General features: G+C 39.3%; 1 protein-coding gene across 1 annotated transcript; it reads left to right on the top strand.

The window, feature by feature from the left end:
• Nucleotides 1–11: 11 nt before the first annotated feature.
• On the top strand, nt 12–8,256 carry LOC123634180 (cytochrome b-c1 complex subunit 6, mitochondrial). The gene is made up of 4 exons (XM_045545509.1): nt 12–205; nt 3,456–3,482; nt 4,230–4,391; nt 8,040–8,256. Exons 1-4 carry the CDS (start codon nt 152–154, stop codon nt 8,070–8,072), a joined length of 276 nt encoding a protein of 91 aa, XP_045401465.1. The 5' UTR covers nt 12–151; the 3' UTR covers nt 8,073–8,256.
• The last annotated feature ends 11,301 nt before the right edge of the window (nt 8,257–19,557 follow it).

Here is a 19,557-nt window from a genome sequence, read left to right as displayed (position 1 = left end):
GAGCGTGTGTTCGCGACTACGATTGAGTATGCCGCACTTCCGGCCAGATCGCCGGATATCCGCTGAGTGACCCTTACGAGTCCTTTTTGATCCTGAAGTGTATTAGGTGCCGCTGTTGCTGCTCGTGTTGAGTCCAGAACCGTAGGTGGACATGGGTCTGGAGGACGAACAAAAGATGCTGACCGGATCCGGAGATCCCGAGGAGGTAAGGCAAGGTGATCGACTCGACCCTCTTTTCTAAGGCCCAGGACTCAACCCGCCCACACATGCCTCGGGCTCTCCTAGCCCTGGTTTCCCCTCTTGGATTTGCAGGGTCGGGAGAGCTGGTTCCCTCGACCCTTCCCCAGAATTAGTCGAGTGACTTTGGGCTAGTAGTCTTTCTCTGAGCTTCGGCTTCCCCATTCTATAAATGTGAAGGTTTAACGAGAGCGAAAATTCCGTATCGACTAAACTTTTGTCAAAATATTTTCAGTCATTCAGGTGTTCTGAGGGCCTAGTTTGGGAGCAAACAGACCAACTTTACCCTAGCTCAGGTCAGAAATCCCTGCCACATCTTCTTTGGAGGGTAGGAGATCTGGCCTTACAAGAGTTCTGTGAAAAAGTGGTTTCTTTTTCTTTGAGGGCGAAGGGAGGTTTATCTTTGGGGACAATGTAGGAATGTGTAGTATAATTCTGTGATGAAAGAAGGAGCGCTTTCCCAGAGTAAGAGTGCCTGTATAATAAGTATGTATTGACTGCTTGCTATTCCAAGTGCTTTCTATGTACTAATTCATTTAATGTACACAATATTCCTATGAGGTATTAGGTGGTATTATTATTGCCATTTTTACAGACGAGGAAACAAGCATGGATGTTAAATATCTCGTCTAAGGACACAGCTAACAAATTGGCGCTTGGGTTGAATCCAAGCAGTGTGGTTCTAGAGCCAGGACTCTCAACCCACAGTGCTTTAGAAAAGCTACTAGCTTTTGGTTTCCAATTTCATTTCCTGTCTGTTCATTTGTTCTCTGGTCACTTCAAGGTGGCCATTCTGGGCTTATGGATTCAGAATAGTTGTTAACTCACTTGTCCCTTAATTTTTCCTAGCCTTATTATTTTCAGAAGGAAGTGGAGCCAGCCTCACAAAATTCAGCCCACCACAGCAGTAGATGAGAAAAAGAAAGTAAATAAGCAGTCAATTTTAAAATTAAGAAAATGGGAGTATTGGCTGGGCGCGGTGGCTCACACCTGTAATCCTAGCACTCTGGGAGGCCGAGGTGGGAGAATCGCTCGAGGTCAGGAGTTCAAGACCAGCCTGAGCAAGAGCGAGACCCCATCTCTACTAAAAATAGAAAGAAAATTAGCTGGACAACTAAAAAATATATAGAAGAAATTAGTCGGGCATGGTGGCGCATACCTGTAGTCCCAGCTACTCAGGAGGCTGAGGCAGGAGGATTGCTTGAGTCCAGGAGTCTGAGGTTGCTGTGAGCTAGGCTGATGCCATGGCACTCTAGCCCAGGCAACACAGTGAGACTCTGTCTCAAAAAAAAAAAAAAAAAAAAAAAAACTGAACAGAAAATGGGAGTATTTTATGAAGAACCCATAATTCTAGAGGATTAAATATTTTTATTTAGTATGACATTGGTTTTTCGCATTGACTAGAATTTTTACATGAAGCAGTTCATATTCAGACTTATATTTGGATGTTTTTCTAAAATGTGCCATGATATTTTTGATACAAAATTATCAGTGTTGTACCATTGCTAATAGGGAAATGATATAAAGGTCTTGCTTCTAGTGTACTAATTTCTGGTTTCTGACTCGGGCAGAATGTAATTTTAGTTCTTTTGGAAAACTTTTTCAGTATAATTTTTTTAAAAAGAGCAAGATTAAGAAATCTTGTTTAATGAAAAACTAGAATTTACATCCTAAATAGAATCTTCATGTTTAGAAGAAACCTTTGCCAATTGTGAGAATAAGTAGCCTGGGTTACAGTTGAACCTGCCCTACCCCTCATTCCCAGCCTATATGAGCTTTGGTCTCTTCCCTGAATGGCATGGTAGAGAATAAAACAGATTGTATTGGGATATTGAACTTGTTCTTTTTATTTCTGTATATACCTTTTCTTTTCTTTCCCCGAAACGTGGACACTTGCATGCACCAGCAGGCAAACACCTTATTTCTGACAGGCATTGAGACACTGATCAGACTCGGCTATGCCCCAGATTTAGGTCTATGCTGATGCATGGGGAATTTTTTACACTGCTCCCCTTGGAAGAAGGGAAACTAAGTTTGAGATTATCCACTTGAATCAGAAGTAAATAGGTAGGGCCTGTGTTTCCAAGCTCATGGGTGGACTTGTGTAGACCTTTGGTGCACTTATATTAATGGTTAGTCTTAGGGTTCTGGGAGTTCAGCAAGCCAAAAAACAGTGACCGTAACCATCTTCAGTCAGGCTCTGGCTAGAGAAGAGTTTAGTTTGTCCATTTTCATATTCCAAATTGAAGTTCAGAATCTAGAAAAAATGGCTTTCCTCCTTACTTGATTTAAGATGTAAGAACTAAACTTAGCTGTTAATATTTCTAGCACTACTAGGACTTACCAGAATCGAGAACAAAATACTTCGTTTTGTAGGTCCCATATGAACATCTGACAGCTTGAATCTGTATCAGAAAATGTCTGATTACTGTTTCTTATCTCTAAACTGGGACTACTTCCTTAAGGAACTAATGTGATCAAATCATAACACATAAGAAGTTGCTTTACAAACTGTAGAGTGTTAAGCATACTTAGGTTCCTGCTAATGAAAGTAGGATGGTATCTCCGTCTTGAATTGAAATGTACCTGGGATTTGTTTTAATCAGGTACAGTAATGTGACAGACATGGAGACAACTGCTTTTGAAAAAAGAGTTTATTACTTATAGTTCCCAAGAGAAGGGGGCATACCATACTATGCAGGGCTACATAGAGAAGTGTCAAGGCTGGTCAGGAGGCAGAAGAAGTGAGTGGGATAGAAAGCATGGCTCAGAGTCTTGGTTTCTGTGAGAAGAAATGGGTAAGGCAGGGTAGGCAAGCTTAATTAAATTTAGGATTGGATAGTTTGAATAATTTCACTGGGCTCTGGGCTATAGGGCTGGTCCCTAGTTGTTCTGTATTTGACCCAATGGTGATTTAGACAAAGGGAAATATGAGGTTGGTGTATAAGACTCAGATGAAGATGGTTGGCTACAAGGGTTTTGGATTGATTGGGCTGCATATGGGAGATATGCTACCAGGCAAGTTGTTTGCTATCTAAAACTTAGCTAGCCCTGGGAGGGCAGGATTAGCAAGGCCCCTAAGATATCAAAATGTCATAAAACTTAGAAAATAACATGATTAATACAATATTTATCTTCAGTAATTACATCATCAATATTATTGGGAATAATCATGCCATAAAATTGCTGCTGACATTAATTTTGTTTTCATTTTGTAGGAGGAAGAGGAAGAGGAGGAATTAGTGGTAAGAGCTGTCTCAGGTTTGGAACTGTCTCAGTAAAAGCAAGAAGTTTGAGCATCATGAAACTTAAGGCATTTGAAGGACACCTTGGAGAGAATAGGGGTGGAATAAGCTTTAATACTTTCCATGTAATGGAGTATTTGGGGGTATGGTCTGGGAATCTGTGTCTATTCTTGGTTTGGGGCTTCTTCAGTTGTGATGTCAGGGAGCAGACAGCATCTTGAGGGCCTGGCACTCAGTCATCTGCTATTTATGGTTTGATAAAGAAGGAACCTTTATATTCAGGTTCCTCCAAAGGAACCTTTCTGAGGTGGTCCTTTTCTGTGTTAGCACTGCCTTTCTAGCTGGACAGCTCGGGTGCATAGGCCTGGTTCTCAGACAGGGGGAATTGAAATTTTAGACATGCCATATCCCAAAATGCTGTGTTAACAAGTAAGGCCTCCTATAGGTCTACTTAGTTTGGCCAGGTTTCCTTTACCACCTTGTTTTTCAGATAGGACTGAGGCTTTCAGTGCATACTGGCAACCTTGGAAGGCAGGAATGTGAAACTTTTCCCTACTACTTAGCATCAGAATTGAATGGGAGACCCCATTCTGCCATGTCTGGTGGCAGTGTGGCTCTGCTAGCTGGCCTTCTGCACGGTAATTCAGAGGCAGCACCTTGGTTTGCTGGTTGTATTAATCAAAGCATATGTGTTTGGTGGGTCTCCCCTAAAATCGCCATTTTGTTCTTTTTCTGTTTCTCCATCAGGATCCCCTAACAACAGTGAGAGAACAATGCGAGCAGCTAGAGAAATGTGTAAAGGCCCGGGAGCGGCTAGAACTGTGTGATGAGCGTGTCTCCTCCCGATCACATACAGAAGAGGATTGCACAGAGGAGCTCTTTGACTTCTTGCATGCAAGGGACCACTGCGTAAGTCAATCTGAAGTCAGGAAGGGGAAAGCTCACAGTGGCCAGGGAAGACTTGGTGTTGACAACCTTTCCATGCTAGGGGCAGGCCCATCAATGAGTATTTACTGTGACTCAACATATGTCAAGTACAGTGCCGAGCATTTTACATAAAAAATCTTACCTAAGGCCGGGCGCAGTGGCTCATGCCTGTAATCCTAGCACTCTGGGAGGCCGAGGCGGGTGGATTGCTCGAGGTCAGGAGTTCGAGACCAGCCTGAGCAAGAGCAAGACCCCGTCTCTACTAAAAATAGAAAGAAATTATCTGGCCAACTAAAATATATGTAGAAAAAATTAGCTGGGCATGGTGGCGCATGCCTGTAGTCTCAGCTACTTGGGAGGCTGAGGCAGTAGGATTGCTTAAGCCCAGGAGTTTGAGGTTGCTGTGAGCTAGGCTGACGCCATGGCACTCACTCTAGCCAGGGCAACAAAGCAATACTCTGTCTCAAAAAAAAAAAAAAAAAAAAATCTTACCTAATCCTTACCACTTCCACTGGAGATAGGTATCATCATCCCCATTTTACAGATAGAAACTAAGGCTCAGAGAAGAAGAATGAACCTCCCAACTTGCATTGCTAAACAGTGGGGAAGCTGGATTTTGTACTCTTAAGTAACAGACTCTTTAAAATAATTTATATCCTCCAGTGTGTCTTATACACAGTAGTTGGTATAGAAAGTTGTTTTTTTTTTTTTGAAGTATACTTGTTCTTGACTCATATAACACAGCAAGGTATTATATAAATTACATGTAGGCAGAATTTGATATGGCTGCTTCTATTAAAACTCAGTGGCCAATAAAAATATGAAAAGATGCTCAACATCATTAGCCATTAGGGAAATACAAATCAAATGTACCATGAGATGCCATTTTATACCCACTAGGATGGCTATAATAAAAAAAAAAAACAGATAACAGACCTTGGACAGGATATGGAAAAATTGGAAATCTCATACACTGCTGGTGGGAATGTAAGTTGGTACAGCCGCTGCGGAGAATAGCCTGGCAGTTTCTCAGAGGATTAAACATAGAGTTAACATATAACCCAGCAGTTCCACTCCTAGGTGTATACCCAAGAGAAATGAAAATGTGTCCACACAAAAACTTGTACACAAATGTTCATAGAAGCATTATTCATAATAGCCAAAAAGTAGAAACATAGATGTCTGTCAACTGACAAATGGATAAACAAAATGTGGTATATCCATAAAATGGTATATCAGCAATAATGAAAAGTACTGTTTTGTTTGTTTGTTTGTTTGTTTGTTTGTTTTGAGACAGAGTCTCACTCTGTTGCCCGGGCTAGAGTGCTGTGGCATCAGCCTAGCTCACAGCAACCTCAAACTCCCCGGCTCAAGCGATCCGCCTGCCTCAGCCTCCCGAGTAGCTGGGACTACAGGCATGCGCCACCATGCCCGGCTAATTTTTCTATATATATTTTAGCTGTCCATATAATTTCTTTCTATTTTTAGTAGAGACGGGGTCTCGCTCTTGCTCAGGCTGGTCTTGAACTCCTGAGCTCAAACGATCCACCCGCCTCGGCCTCCCAGAGTGCTAGGATTACAGGCATGAGCCACCGTGCCCGACCTGTTTTGTTTGTTTTTGAGACAGGGTCTTCCTCTGTTGTCTAGGCTAGCATACAGTGGTGTCATCATAGTTCATTGCAACCTCAAATTCCTGAACTCAAATTATCCTCCTGCCTCAGTCTCCTGGGTAGCTGGGACTACAGGTGCATGCCACCATGCCCAGCTAATTTTTTATTTTTTGTGGAGATGGGGTCTTGGTGTGTTGCTGAGGCTGCTGTCAAACTCCTGGGCTCAAGCGATCCTCCCACCTCGGCCTCCCAAAGTGCTAGGATTCCAGGTGTAAGCCACTGCCTGGCCAAAAATCAAGTACTTTTCTCAAACAAAGTAAACGTAGAGTGCTCAAGTCTATAATCCTAGCACTTTGAGAGGCTGAGGTGGGAGAATCATTTAAGCCTGGGAGTGCAAGACCCCATCTCTACAAAAAATAGAAGAATTAGCTAGGCACGGTCCCAGTTACTTGGGAGGGTGAGGCAGGAGGATTGCTTAAACCCAGGAGTTTGAGGTTGCCATGAGCTATGATGACGCCACTGCACTCTAGCCTGGATAACAGAGTGAGACACCGTCCCCCCCCCAAAAAAATGAAACGTAGAATTACCATATGATCTAACAATTCCAATTCTGGGTATATGCCCAAAAGAATTGAGGGTAGAGACTCAAACAGATACTTACACATCTATGTTAATAGTAGCATTATTTACAATATCCAAAAGGTAGAAACAACCCAAGTATCCACTGGTGGATGAATGGTTAAACAAAATGTGCTATATACATACAATGGGGTATTATTCAGCCTTAAAAGTAAAGGAAACTGACACATGCTACAACATTGATGAACCTTTTGGACATTATGCTAAATGAAATAATCCAGTCATAAACGACAAATATATCATTCTACCCATATGGGATACCTAGAGTAGTCATATTCAGAGACAGAGAGTAGAATGGTGGTAGCCAGGAGATGTGGAGAGGGGAAATGGAGAATTACTGTTTTGTGGGTACAGAGTTTCAGTTTAAGGAAGATGACAAAGTTCCTGAGATTGATGGTTATAGAACAATGTGAATATACTTAATGCCAGAGAAATGTACAGTTAAAAATGATTAAAATGGCAGATTTTAAGTTACATGTATTTTACCAAAATTTTTTAAATAATGAAGTGCTGAATTTGCCATAACATGGATAAACCTTGCAAACATTATGCTACATGCTAAGGGAAAGAAGCTAGTCACAAAGTCACACATATCGTATGATAGCGTTTATATGAAATGTCCAAAATAGGCAAATCATGATCTGTTCCCTTATTACATGCCCTCTTGGTGATTTTTTTCCTCCCACTTTGTAGTCATTCAACAAATATTTATGTTTATAAAGCAAGCACTGGGTTAGAATCTGGGAGTGACACAGACACAGTCCCTTCCTTCACTGAATTTATGAGCCAGCATAACAGACAGAAGCAGAACAATTACTAAACTATGGTAAGTCCCTCCGGTGTAACCTCCTCAAGCTGGCATTCACTGAACTTCCCTATTTAAAGCCACTAAGGTTTATCCTCCCGTATTTTATTTTCCTCATAGCATTTATTACTATCAGAAGGTACTTTATTTATGAGTTTATATTTCCCTTATTACTCTGTAAGTTCCATAAGTGACAGAGATGTTGTTTACAGCTATAACTGACTCAGCACTTAGAACATGAGCTGGCATATGGTAGGTGTTCTGCAAATACCTGTTGAATTAATATGTAATATTAACATCACTGTGATGGGAGGTATGTTTGTGTGGGAAGACAGAGTAGAGACAGATTTGTGTAGGGATAGTGGCTTGTTTAAACTTAAGATCTAAAGGAAGAATAAAGATGAACAAAGTTGAGTTCCAGATAGAAGAGAGTTCAGTAGGACTCAGGTGTGGTGTGGATGTGTGAGAAGAGGAGTGGTAACAAAAGAGGCAGTACTGTTTCAGGTCATGAAGGACCTTGTAAGCTATGACATTAAAGCTGCCAGTTGATGACATCCTTTTCTTTTCCCTATCTAGGTGGCCCACAAACTCTTCAACAGCTTGAAATGAATGTGCAGACTCATTTACCTCAGCCTTCATCACCTGGGCATCTGGATACTTCCTTGTGGATTTGAATATGTCATTTGTTTTTAATTTGTGTAAAAGTTCATATGAACCTCATGGATTTTGGCTTAGGCAAGTAGCTTCTATGTAATTAGCAGTGATTCCATCTAAATAAAATTTTGGGAACTGCTTCCTGTCTTTTTTTAAAATTTGGAATTTTTTTTAATCTGAAAATTTCAAGCACATATGAGAATAGATGGAATAATAATCAACCCCCTTGTAGCCATCACCTAGCAAGTACATATGTCTTAATGATAAGGACTTTAATTTTATTTATTTATTTTTTTGAGGCAGGGACTTGCTCTGTCGCCCAGACTGGAGTGTATTGGTGTCATAATAGCTCACTGTAACCTCAAACTCCTGAGCTCAAATGATCCTCCTGTCTCAGCCTCCAGAGTAGCTGGGACTACAGGCATGCACTACCATCCCCAGCTAATTTTTCTATTGTTTTGTAGAGACAGGGTCTCACCTTTGATCAGGCTGGTCTCAAACTGCTGGCCTCAAGCAATCTTCCCGCCTTGGCCTCCCAGAGTGCTAGGATTACAGATGTAAGCCACTGTGCCTGGTCTAGGACTTTATTTTTTACATACCATGATGCCATTATTACACTTAATAGTAATTGCTTAATACTAAATACCTGGTCCATACAAAAGTTTCTCATCTCAAAAGCATCTTTTGAGTTTTTTGGTTTCAGTGTCCAACAAGGTTCATTTTTTTTAAAATATATTTTTTAAAAAGGGGGGAGTGAAGAGGGTATGGGGTTGTGGAAGGAGGGGTACTGGAGTCTAAACAGGATGAGAGTGGTGCTGGCAATGAGAGATTGGTTACATATAGGGAGGATTGATCCAGTAAGTATATTGTAGTTAGTCGAAGCTAGCAATCAGAGAATGCAGTTATAAATATGGAAAAGGAAAAAACCAGAATGAATCCTGTGGTGTTTAGGTGTTGGTATGAACTATATAAATACAGATCTATTTAGTAAACAGATACACATGCCAGTATGTGTACATGTAGGGAATACATATATTCCCTAGCTCTGTCCACGAAGGGGCTTGATTGTCCAATAAAGGGATCCAGGGCTCCTTGGAGAAATGAGTGATTCCAGGGCTGAGGCGGAAAGTACAAATAAGCCTGGAACAAAATGTACTGTAAAGAAGGAACTGCTCAAAGAATGACAGGGACGTGTCAAAAGTACACAAAAACCATTAGCCAGATCTGAGAGGATTATACCCCACTGAGTAAGATAGGAATTCATTAATCCATACTAAATAAGTAAATGAATTAGTTGAAAGTTTGGTGTGGAAGGGGATAGTTTATAACTAAATTTTAAAATTAAAAGGATAAAGTACACTGGAGAAGCCTGGCAGATAGCTTAGACAAAAGGTCCATCACCAAGAATGGGACAAATAACTACCATCCAAGGGCAGCAATGAGGACACAGCATCACTATGATTCCTGCTAAAGATACATAAGCTGAATCTAACCAGACAAATCAAATTAAGGGACAGAATACAAAATTGGACACAGTACAAAATAGTCCTCACTGTGTCAAGGTTGTGAAAGTCAAGGAAAGACTGAAAAACTTTCAGGTTGAAGGAGACTAAAGAGACAAGACAGGTGAATGCAACATGTGATTCTGAACTGGATCCTTTTGTTCTAATATTAAGGACATTATTGGGACAACTTGTGAAATTTAAATGGAATCTAAATATTAGATGGCAGTGACGTATCACTGCTAGTTTGAAATTATTAAAAACAAAAAATCCCAGTAAATCCCAAATGTGTATAATAGAAGCTGACTTGAGAGCAACAGTTAAGAGCTATGAGCTGTCCACATTCCTATGTCTAGTGTTAGAATCAGCCATATTTCCCCATAAAAACAGTAAATAGGAGGCTCTACAGTATTGCTAGTAATGCATGTTGCTCAAGGGATAGGGAAAATATTTCCTCTTCCAACTGGGAGGACATCCTAGGTCATCCAGTAGAATTGCAATGATGGCAATGTTCTATTCTGTACTGTCCAATATGCTAGCTACTAGCCACATATGGCTCTTGAGCACTTGGAAATGTGGCTAATGTGACTGAGGTGCTGAGTTTTACATTTTATTTTAATTAATTTACATTCAAATAGCCATGTGTGCCTTGTGATTATGATATTGGAGAATGGAGATCTAGCAGTTGTAAACTCAACCACCTGAGTGGTACGTGAGGGAAGCAGGCCCTGTAGGCATTGGAAAACTGCTCCTCCACTGCAACCAGCTGTAGCTCTTGGGAATGCAACCTGGTGTTGCCAGATCTGGTAAGAAGTCAGACATCCAAGTTTTATGTGAAATATCTCAATTTTTAAATGTGGGCAACTAACATTTTGAAAGATGCAGGCCAAATAAAACACAACTATGGGCTGGATTTGGCTTACTAGTTTGTACCCCTCATTGCATATGAAAAAGACCTATATGTTTAATACAAATGGTTATATGCAGTAGAAAGTGAACCATGCCAAAAATGAGTGCCTGTACTTCAGAAATAATCAGCAGACCAAAAAAAAAAAAAAAAAAAAAAAAAAATCAGCAGACTGATAATTCAGTAAAGCCAGCAAGACTGACTGAGAAAAGCTTCATAGATGAACATGTGGCAATGGAGCTTCTGAGAATCTGAAGGATTATGTTTACAAAAATAGGACAAAGGGCTAAACTGTTTCAATCTATTGTCCCAGCTACAAGGATGGCTAGCATTTCCCATTCATTTCTGACTTAGGACCCATTTCATGGAGATGTATTAATATCTCACAAATATCTTTATAAATGTTGGCACTGTATTTGTTGTGTGTAACATGATTATTTTCCAACACCAGGTTGAGCATCACTAATCTGAAAACCTAAAATCCAAAATGGCCCAAAATTCAAAACTTCTTGAGTGCCAACATGACCCCGTAAGTGGAAAATTCCACACTTTAACTCATGTGACAGGGTTGCAGTCAAAATGCGGGCACACAATGCACAATTTATTCCATGTCCACAAGGGGAAAAAGGATCCTTTTAGCCCCTTTCAGCTGTGATAAATTTTTTCCACGCACACCCACAAAGTGTAATAAAATGGCACATGTACAGGCCAAACATGCCAATGTCAGGGTTCCCAGGATGTGGGCCAAGACCTATGTACAAACACTAACTGTATTTTTTTTTGCTTATTCTCTATTCTGTGGTGTAAAGATACTGTTGAAAATGTCAAAAAAGGCCTGCAGACACCCCTATGGGTAACAGAGATAAGAAAAAGAGGGAGCATTTATGTTTATCTATAGCACAGAAAGTCAAGTTGTTGGAGAAACTAGATAGTGGTTAAAGTGTGAAGCATCTTACAGAATGGTATGTTGTTGGAATGACCACCAGATATGACCTGAAGAGACAGAAGAATAAACTATTGAGCTCTATGCTGAAAGGGAAGAACAGACAGTAATGAAAAATAGAAAAATACTTCGTAAAGCTAAAAATGAAGTTTAAAAAAATTTTTTTTTCTTTTTTGGTAGAGATGAAGTCTCACTATGTTGCTCAGGCTGGTCTCGAACTCCTGACCTCAAGCCACCCTCCTACCTCAGCCTCCCAAAGTGCTAGGATTACAGGTGTGAGCCACCACACCTGGCCTTGAAGGAAGTTTTTAACATCAATAACGAGGCTCCAGTGGTTCATTCATTGACCGATGGTGAAATAGCCAAAATGGTTCTGAATCAAGGTAATCATGCTAACAGTGATGATGATGACATTATCTTCAGAAAAAGTAACTATTGACAACATTGTGAAAATGTATGATGGGCTTATTGAAGGACTATAGAAGCAAACATTCATAACAAGAAATCATGTCAGTTTATAAAATCAAAGAGAGACTTCTAAGACAAAAACCATTGTTTTTTCTCTTTACTATACTTCTTTTCTATTGAACAAAAAAATTATTAATGAGGCAGATGATTCTGGAAGAAACATTTTTAAAAGTGACCCAGCACAATGCTCCCTTATTCCTCAAGGACCCACTTTCTGGTCCTTCAACTGCTTCTGATGATTCTTCTCACCTAAAAAAATAAAATACAGTGTGTAGTATCTTTTTTTTTTAAGAGACAGAGTCTCACTAGGTCACCCAGGCTGGAGTGCTGTGGCATCATCAAAGTTCACTGTAATCTCAAACTACTAGGTTCAAAGGATCCTCCCACCTCTGCCTCCTGAGTAGCTGGGATTACAGGCATGCGCTGCCCTGCCCAGCTAATTTTTAAATTTTTTGTAGAGACAGGGTCTCATTATCTTGCCCAGGCTGGTCTCAAACTCCTGGCCTCAAGCAATCCTCCCATGAAGGCCTCCTGAAGTGCTGGGATTATAGGCATAAACCACAGCGCCTGGCCAGTGTACAGTAACCTTTCAATCAAAACACGGCATTGTAGGTGGAGACTGCAAGCCTGCCATTGTTTGTTGCCGTTGTTTAACAGCTGATATAGGTATTCTGGTGATGGTACTGTGCTGCTTAGTTACTCTGAACACATTATTTTTCGCTATATTAATGATCATATTTTTTATTGGTAAATACTTACATGTGAATACGTCTAAGAAAATGACTGTTTATCATATAAATTCAGAGTTAGGAACGATGTTGATGCCAAACAACCACATATTGTCCTCATGGGTGGTTGAGATAGTGACACCTTTGTGATCTATTTTTTTTATTCTTTTTTTCCTATTTCCTCTCTTTTTACAGCCTGCTTGTAGAGATAACCATGACATTTTTGTTTTCTCATGGTTTGATATACACAGACGTTGTTTCATGTACAAAATTATTAAAAATATTATATAAACTTACCTTTAGGGTATATGTATAAGGTGTACAGGAAACATAAGTAAATTAATTTATTTTTTCTTTTGCTTACCTTCTCTCCCCCAAGTTCCTGATCTCAATAAGCAAATTTCATGCTTCAACTTGGGTCCCATCCCCAAGATAGCTCATTAGGTATATGAGGAAAAAAAAAAAAAAAAAAAAAAAAACCCTGAAAATATCCAAAGTCTGAAACACTTCTGGTCCCAAGCATTTCAGATAAGGAATACTCAACTGTATTAAATTTTCAAATGTGCAGCAAAGCTGAAATTTTATGGTAAACATCCCTAAACACATCACTCATTTTCAGTAAATGTTTAGTAAAATGTTATTATGCCTGTTTTATCATAGGAAGGAGGGAATTCCCCAGAGACATAGCTCCAGAATTCTGCTTAGAGGATGCTTGAGTCTGTTGCTAAACAGTAAGCTGCAAATGAATAGGGTGAAACTCCATGAAGTCAGGCAAAGAACTACTGCATAGCTAGAAAGTTAACATTCCCAAAGTTAACAGAAGGTTGGGAGATGTTTCATTTTGACCGGCTAATGTGGGAAGCTCTTGTTTTGGTTTTTTTTGTTGTCGTTGTTTGTTTTTTTTGAGACAGGGTCTCACTCTATTGCACTGGGTAGACTGCAGGTCACAGCTCACTGCAATCTCCAACTCCCAGGCTCAAGCGATCCTCCTGCCTCAGCCCCTCTAGTAGCTGGGACTACAGGCACATGATGCCTGGCTAATTTTTCTACTTTTAGTAGAGACGAAGTCTTCCTCTTGCTCAGGCTGGTCTTGAACTCCTCAGCTCAAGCAATACTCCTGACTTGGCCTCCCAGAGTGCTAGGATTATAGGCATGAGCCACTGTGCCCAGCCTGGAGCTCTTGTTGAACTTGAACAACTGAAGCACTGAGTAGCACCTCCAGAAGAGTACACCTCAGCAGTAGGGCTAAACTAGCCTAGAGAGAGGCTACTCAATACATACCATAACAAATCTTAAAAAAGAGCCTTGAAAGGATCAAACTGCTTAACAAAAAACCTGACTGCCTGCCAGAACAAAGTCTAAAACATTTTAAAGGAAGGTAATAAAATCTAACATTCAATAATGTAGATTTTCACAGTAGTACCAAATGTTGAATAAAAAATTGCTGAGCATGCAAAGAAGCAGGTATAGATGACCAGGAGAAAAACAGACAATAGAAACAAACCCAGCATAGCAGAGATAATAAAATACCAGTCAAGGATTCTGAAACTATCATTACAACTATGCTCAAGGATGTAGAGGAAATCATGAACATAATGAGGAGAGAGAAGTGAAGAGTATGAAAATGAATGAAATGGAAATTCTCAAACTTAAAAATATAGTATCTGAAATAAAAAATTCACTGTACAGGATTAACAGATGATTAGACACTACAGAAGGAAAAAAATTAGTGTACTAGAATGTACTTGGAGACATAGCAACAGCAACTAAAAAATGAAGCATACAGAGAAAATGAAAACACCAAAAATAAATGAACAAAGCCAAAGTAAGCTGAAAAACAATTTTAATGGGCTAAGGGGGGAACAGAGAAAAATGTTTGAATAGTAATGGCTGAAATTTTCCAAATTTGATGAAAATTAGGAAATTGTAAATCCCAAAAGCTCAACAGGCCTGGACCAGAATAAAAACCGAAAACCAGTGATTAAAAAGAAAAAAAAGGCATAAAGATAAGAATTACTACACTTTTCTCATAAACAATTCTTGCTTTTTTCTTTTCTTTTTTAAGATAGTGCCTCACTTGGCTGCACAGACTGGAGTCCAATGGCGCGATCACAGCTTACTGCAACCTGTAACTCCTAGGCTCAAACAATCCTCTTGTGCAGTCTCCTGAGTAGCTAGAATTACAGGTGTGTGCCACCACGCTCAGCTAATTAAAAAAAAATTTTTTTTTTTTTTTTTTTGAGGCAGAGTCCCGCTCTGTTACCCTGGCTAGAGTGCCATGGCATCAGCCTAGCTCACAGCAACCTCAAACTCCTGGGCTCAAGCAATCCTTCTGCCTCAGCCTCCCAAGAAGCTGGGACTACAGGCATGTGCCACCATGCCCGGCTAATTTTTTCTATATATTTTTAGCTGCCCAGCTAATTTCTATTTTTTTTTTAGTGGAGATGGGGTCTCGCTCTTGCTCAGGCTGGTCTCCAACTCCTGAGTTCAATCGATCCACCTGCCTTGGCCTCCCAGAGTGCTAGGATTACAGGTGTGAGCCACTGCGCCCGGGCAAAAAAAAAAAATTTTTTTTTATAGAGACAGGGCCTTGCTATGTTGCCCACACTGGTCTTAAACTCCTGGCTTCAAGTGATCCCCCTGCTTAGGCCTCCCAAAGTGCTAGAATTATAGGCATGAGCCACCACGCCCAGCCACAATTCATTTATAAAGTGTTGAAAGAAAATTTTGACCCTAGAATTCTGTGTCTAATCAAAATATCCTTAAATGAAAGCAAAATAAAGATGTTTTCAAACAAACAAAAGGTAATTTATCTTCAATAGATTTGGACTACAAGAAATGTTAAAGGAAATTTAACAAAAAAAAAATATATACCAAATGGAAACTGTGATCTACCCAAAAGAATAAACAATCCCAGAATTATAAATATATGGGTAAATGTAACAGGTATTATATCTTATTTTAAAAATTTATTTAAAAGATACCTAACAATAAAAAGAACAAGTTAAGGCCAGGCATGGTGGCTCATATCTGTAATCCTAGCACTCTGAGAAGCTGAAGTGGGAGGACTGCTTGAGTTCAGAAGTTAGAGACCAGCCTGAGCAAGAGTGAGACCCCACCTCTACTAAAAATAGAAAAATTAGCTGGGCATTGTGGTGCCCGCCTGTAGTCCCAGCTACTTGGGAGGCTGAGGCAGGAGGATCTCTTGAGCCCAGGAGTTTGAGGTTGCAGTGAGCTGTGGTAACTCCACTGTACTCTACCTGGAGCAATCAAGTGAGACTCTCAAAAATAAATACATAAATAAAAATAAATTAAAAAACAGTATTTTTTTGAGAGAGGGTTGAGCTCTGTCACCAAGGCAGGACAGTGGAGTGATCACAGCCTCGAACTCCTGGGCTCAAGTAGTCCTCCCACCTCGGCCTTCCAGAGTGCTGGGATTATAGGCTAAAACAGTATTTCAAAAAAAGGCTGCAAGCTGAATTTGGCTTGTGGCTGTAGTTTGCCGCCCCCAGCAATAGATATTAAAAGAATAATAATGAAATATTCTAAACAAATTTATGTGAAGACAGTGAACAACTTAGATGAAATAGCCAAATTCTTTTCTTTTTTTTCTTTGCTTAATTCTAATCCTATGACAGATTAGACATTGTTTAAAAGATGCAAATTGTCAAAACTGATAAAAGAGGAATTAGAAAATTCAAATAGCCCTTTATCAGTTTCTCAACCTCTGCACTATTGACATTTTGGGTTGGATAATTCTTTGTTGTGGGGGTGCAATGTCCTCCTGTTTAGCAGTATCCCAGGCCTCTACTTACTAGATGCCAGAAGTACCACCAGTTATAACAACCCAAAATGTCCGCTGGGGGAGGGGCAAAATTGCAAAATTACCTCTGGCTGAGAACCACTGTCCTATATCAATTAAAGAAATTGAGAAGAGAAGTTGGTTAATGGGGTTAAAAATACAGTCAGATAGGAGGAATAAGTTCTAGTATTTGATAGTACAGTAGGGAAATTTTAGTGAACAATAATTTACTGTATATTTCAAAATAGCTAGAAGAATTATAATGTTCCTAACACAAAGAAAACATAAATGTTTGAAGTGATGCATATCCCAATGCCCTGATTTGATCATTATACACTGTATACATGGATCAAAATATCACATGTACCCCCAACATACGTACAACTATTATACATCAATAAAAAATACAAAAAAGAAAAAAGGAGGCCAGATACTGTACTCATGCCAGCACCTTAGGAGACTGAGACGGGAGGATTGCTTGAGCCCAGGAGTTTGAAAGCAGCCTGGGCAACATAAACACAAAATAAAAATAAAAATAGCTGGTGTGGTGGCCTGCACCTGCAGTCCCAGTTACTCAGGACATCGAGGCAGGAAGATCACTTGAACTCAGGAGTTCAAGTCTGCAGTAAGCTATGATCATGCCACTGCACTCCAGCTTGGGCTACAGAGTAAGATCCTGTCTCAAAAAAACAAAACAAAACCTTTCCTTCCTTCTCACCCCATCCCCCTTACCCCTATAAAAGAAAGAGAAAAGAAACACCTAACTCCAAGCCCAGATGGCTTTACTGCTGACTTCTATCAATCATTTAAGGAAGAAATAATACCAATCCTATACAAATTCTTTCATAAAATAGAAGTGAAGGGACATTTCCCAAATTCATTTTATGAAGCCAGCATTACCCTGATATTAAAATCAAAGACATTACAAGAAGAAAAAACTGCATGCCAAGATCCCTTATGAACTCAAATGCAAGAACCCAATGATATATAAAAAGAATACTATATCAGAACTAATGTGTGTTTTTTTTTAACAAGAATGCAAAGTTTTTTCAGATTAAAAAGTCAGCCAATATGATTCAGCATAGTATCAGAATAAAAAAGAAAAACTGGCTGGGTGCAGTGGCTCATGCCTGTAATTCTAGCACTTTGGAAGACCAAGGCGGGAGGATTGCTTGAGGTCAGGAGTACAAGACCAGCTTGAGCAAGAGCGAGACCCCATTTCTACAAAAAATAGAAAAATTAGCCAGGTGTGGTGGCACACACCTATAGTCCCAGCTACTGAGGAGGCTGAGGCAGGAGGATCGCTTGAGCTGAAGAGGTTAAAGTTACAGTAAGCCATGACTGCACCACTGCACTCTAGCCCAAGTGACAGAGCGAGACTATGTCTCAGAGAAAAAAAAAAAAGGAAAGAAAACAAAAGAAAAACTACATGATCATCTCAATAGATGCAGGAAAAAAAATTCTGAACAAAATCAACTACCATGCATGATGTTAAAAATTTCAGCAAACTAGGAATAGAAGGAAACTTCTTAAACCCAGTAAAGGACATCTATTAACACACACACACACACACACACACACACACACACAATGCTACAGCTAACATCACATATAACAGTGAAATACTGAATGTTTTCCCCTTAAGGATGAGAACAAGGCAAGGATGTCCACTGCTACCACTTGAATTCAACAGTGTACTGCAAGTCTTAGCCAGTAGAATAAAGCAAAGAAAAAAAAACTCAGACATAAGTAAAAGAAAGAAGTAAAAGTGTCTTTATTTATAAAAGATAAGAATCATATGCAAAGAAAATGTGAAGATATTTCTGAAAAAAGTTACCAAAAGTAATAATTGAATTTAGCAAGGTCTCAGGGTACAAGATCAATAGAGAAAAATCAATTGTATTTTAATATATTAGCATTTTCTTGAAAAATGAACAAAGTGAGCCTGTTACTTCAAGGAAAATAATTGATAGTATTTGTTGCCAATGAGAAAATTCAAGCTTTTGAGCAAAAATTAGGATTTTGAAAAACTTGTACTCACCATTGTGAGCTTGAAAGCTTCCTAACATTAAGACTTTCGTGATGAGATCAGTAGTGATATTAACAAATGTGATTTTTTGATATTGTATAGTGAATGTGAAACATCTATTAATAGAAGATCTGTATAACTCAGTGTACAAATAATTTCCAGATAACTGTATAATGTTATGAACTCATGCATGGGCAAAAGAGTCACTCAAAGTTCAGCACAGATCAAAGGATTTTAATGTAACAGAGTATGAAAAGTTCTGAATGTGCTTTCAGATTCCACACTGCCACTAACCTTTAAGGAAACTACACTTGTCAAATTTTGGTGTAGTATCAAAGAATATTCATAGTTATCTATGAAGACTCTTAAAATACTCCTCCCTTTTCCAATTACATATCTGAGGCTGGATTTTCGTCATCTGCTTCACCTAGAACCACCTACTGCAACAGACTGAGAAAGCAGATATGAGAATTTAGCTGTCTTCTATTAAGCCACACATCAATTTGCAAGAAATCTGTAAAACAATGCCATTCTCTAAATTTCTTTTTGGAAATACAATTATTTTTCATAACGATATTTATGTTAACATGTTATGGTTTATTATTGCTATTTTAATGAATATTTAAAAATTTTTTCATTTTAATTTCTAATCTAGCAAATATTAATAGATATTAATAGATGACAAATAGATAAACAGAAGCTTTTTCAGTTTCTCAATAATTTTTAAGAGTGTAATGGGGCTTCATACCAAAAAGTTTGAAAACCACTGATCTAGTCCAACCCGGCTCTCTCGCTCTCGCATTTTATAGATGGGTAAACTAAGGCTGGGCCGGGAAAGAGCCCTTCACAGCTAGGTTTTGGCTCCTACATTCAGTATAGGCCTTTGTAACAGGTGTGTTTGGGATACCCCCTCTCTAGGGTATTCAATCTCTCTTCAGTGGATCCTCATCTGGATTTAAATGTCTATGAGCTTAAAAAAAATAAAAAAGAAAGAAAGGCTTTCTCTACACACATATCTCCCTCTACCTTACAGCTGCTACGTCCCTGTAAAAATCTTGAAA

Source organism: Lemur catta, chromosome 3, assembly GCF_020740605.2.
Source record: "Lemur catta isolate mLemCat1 chromosome 3, mLemCat1.pri, whole genome shotgun sequence".
NCBI lineage: Eukaryota > Metazoa > Chordata > Mammalia > Primates > Lemuridae > Lemur > Lemur catta.
Note: the sequence above shows the minus strand (reverse complement) of the source record. Positions and strands in the feature narration are given on the sequence as shown.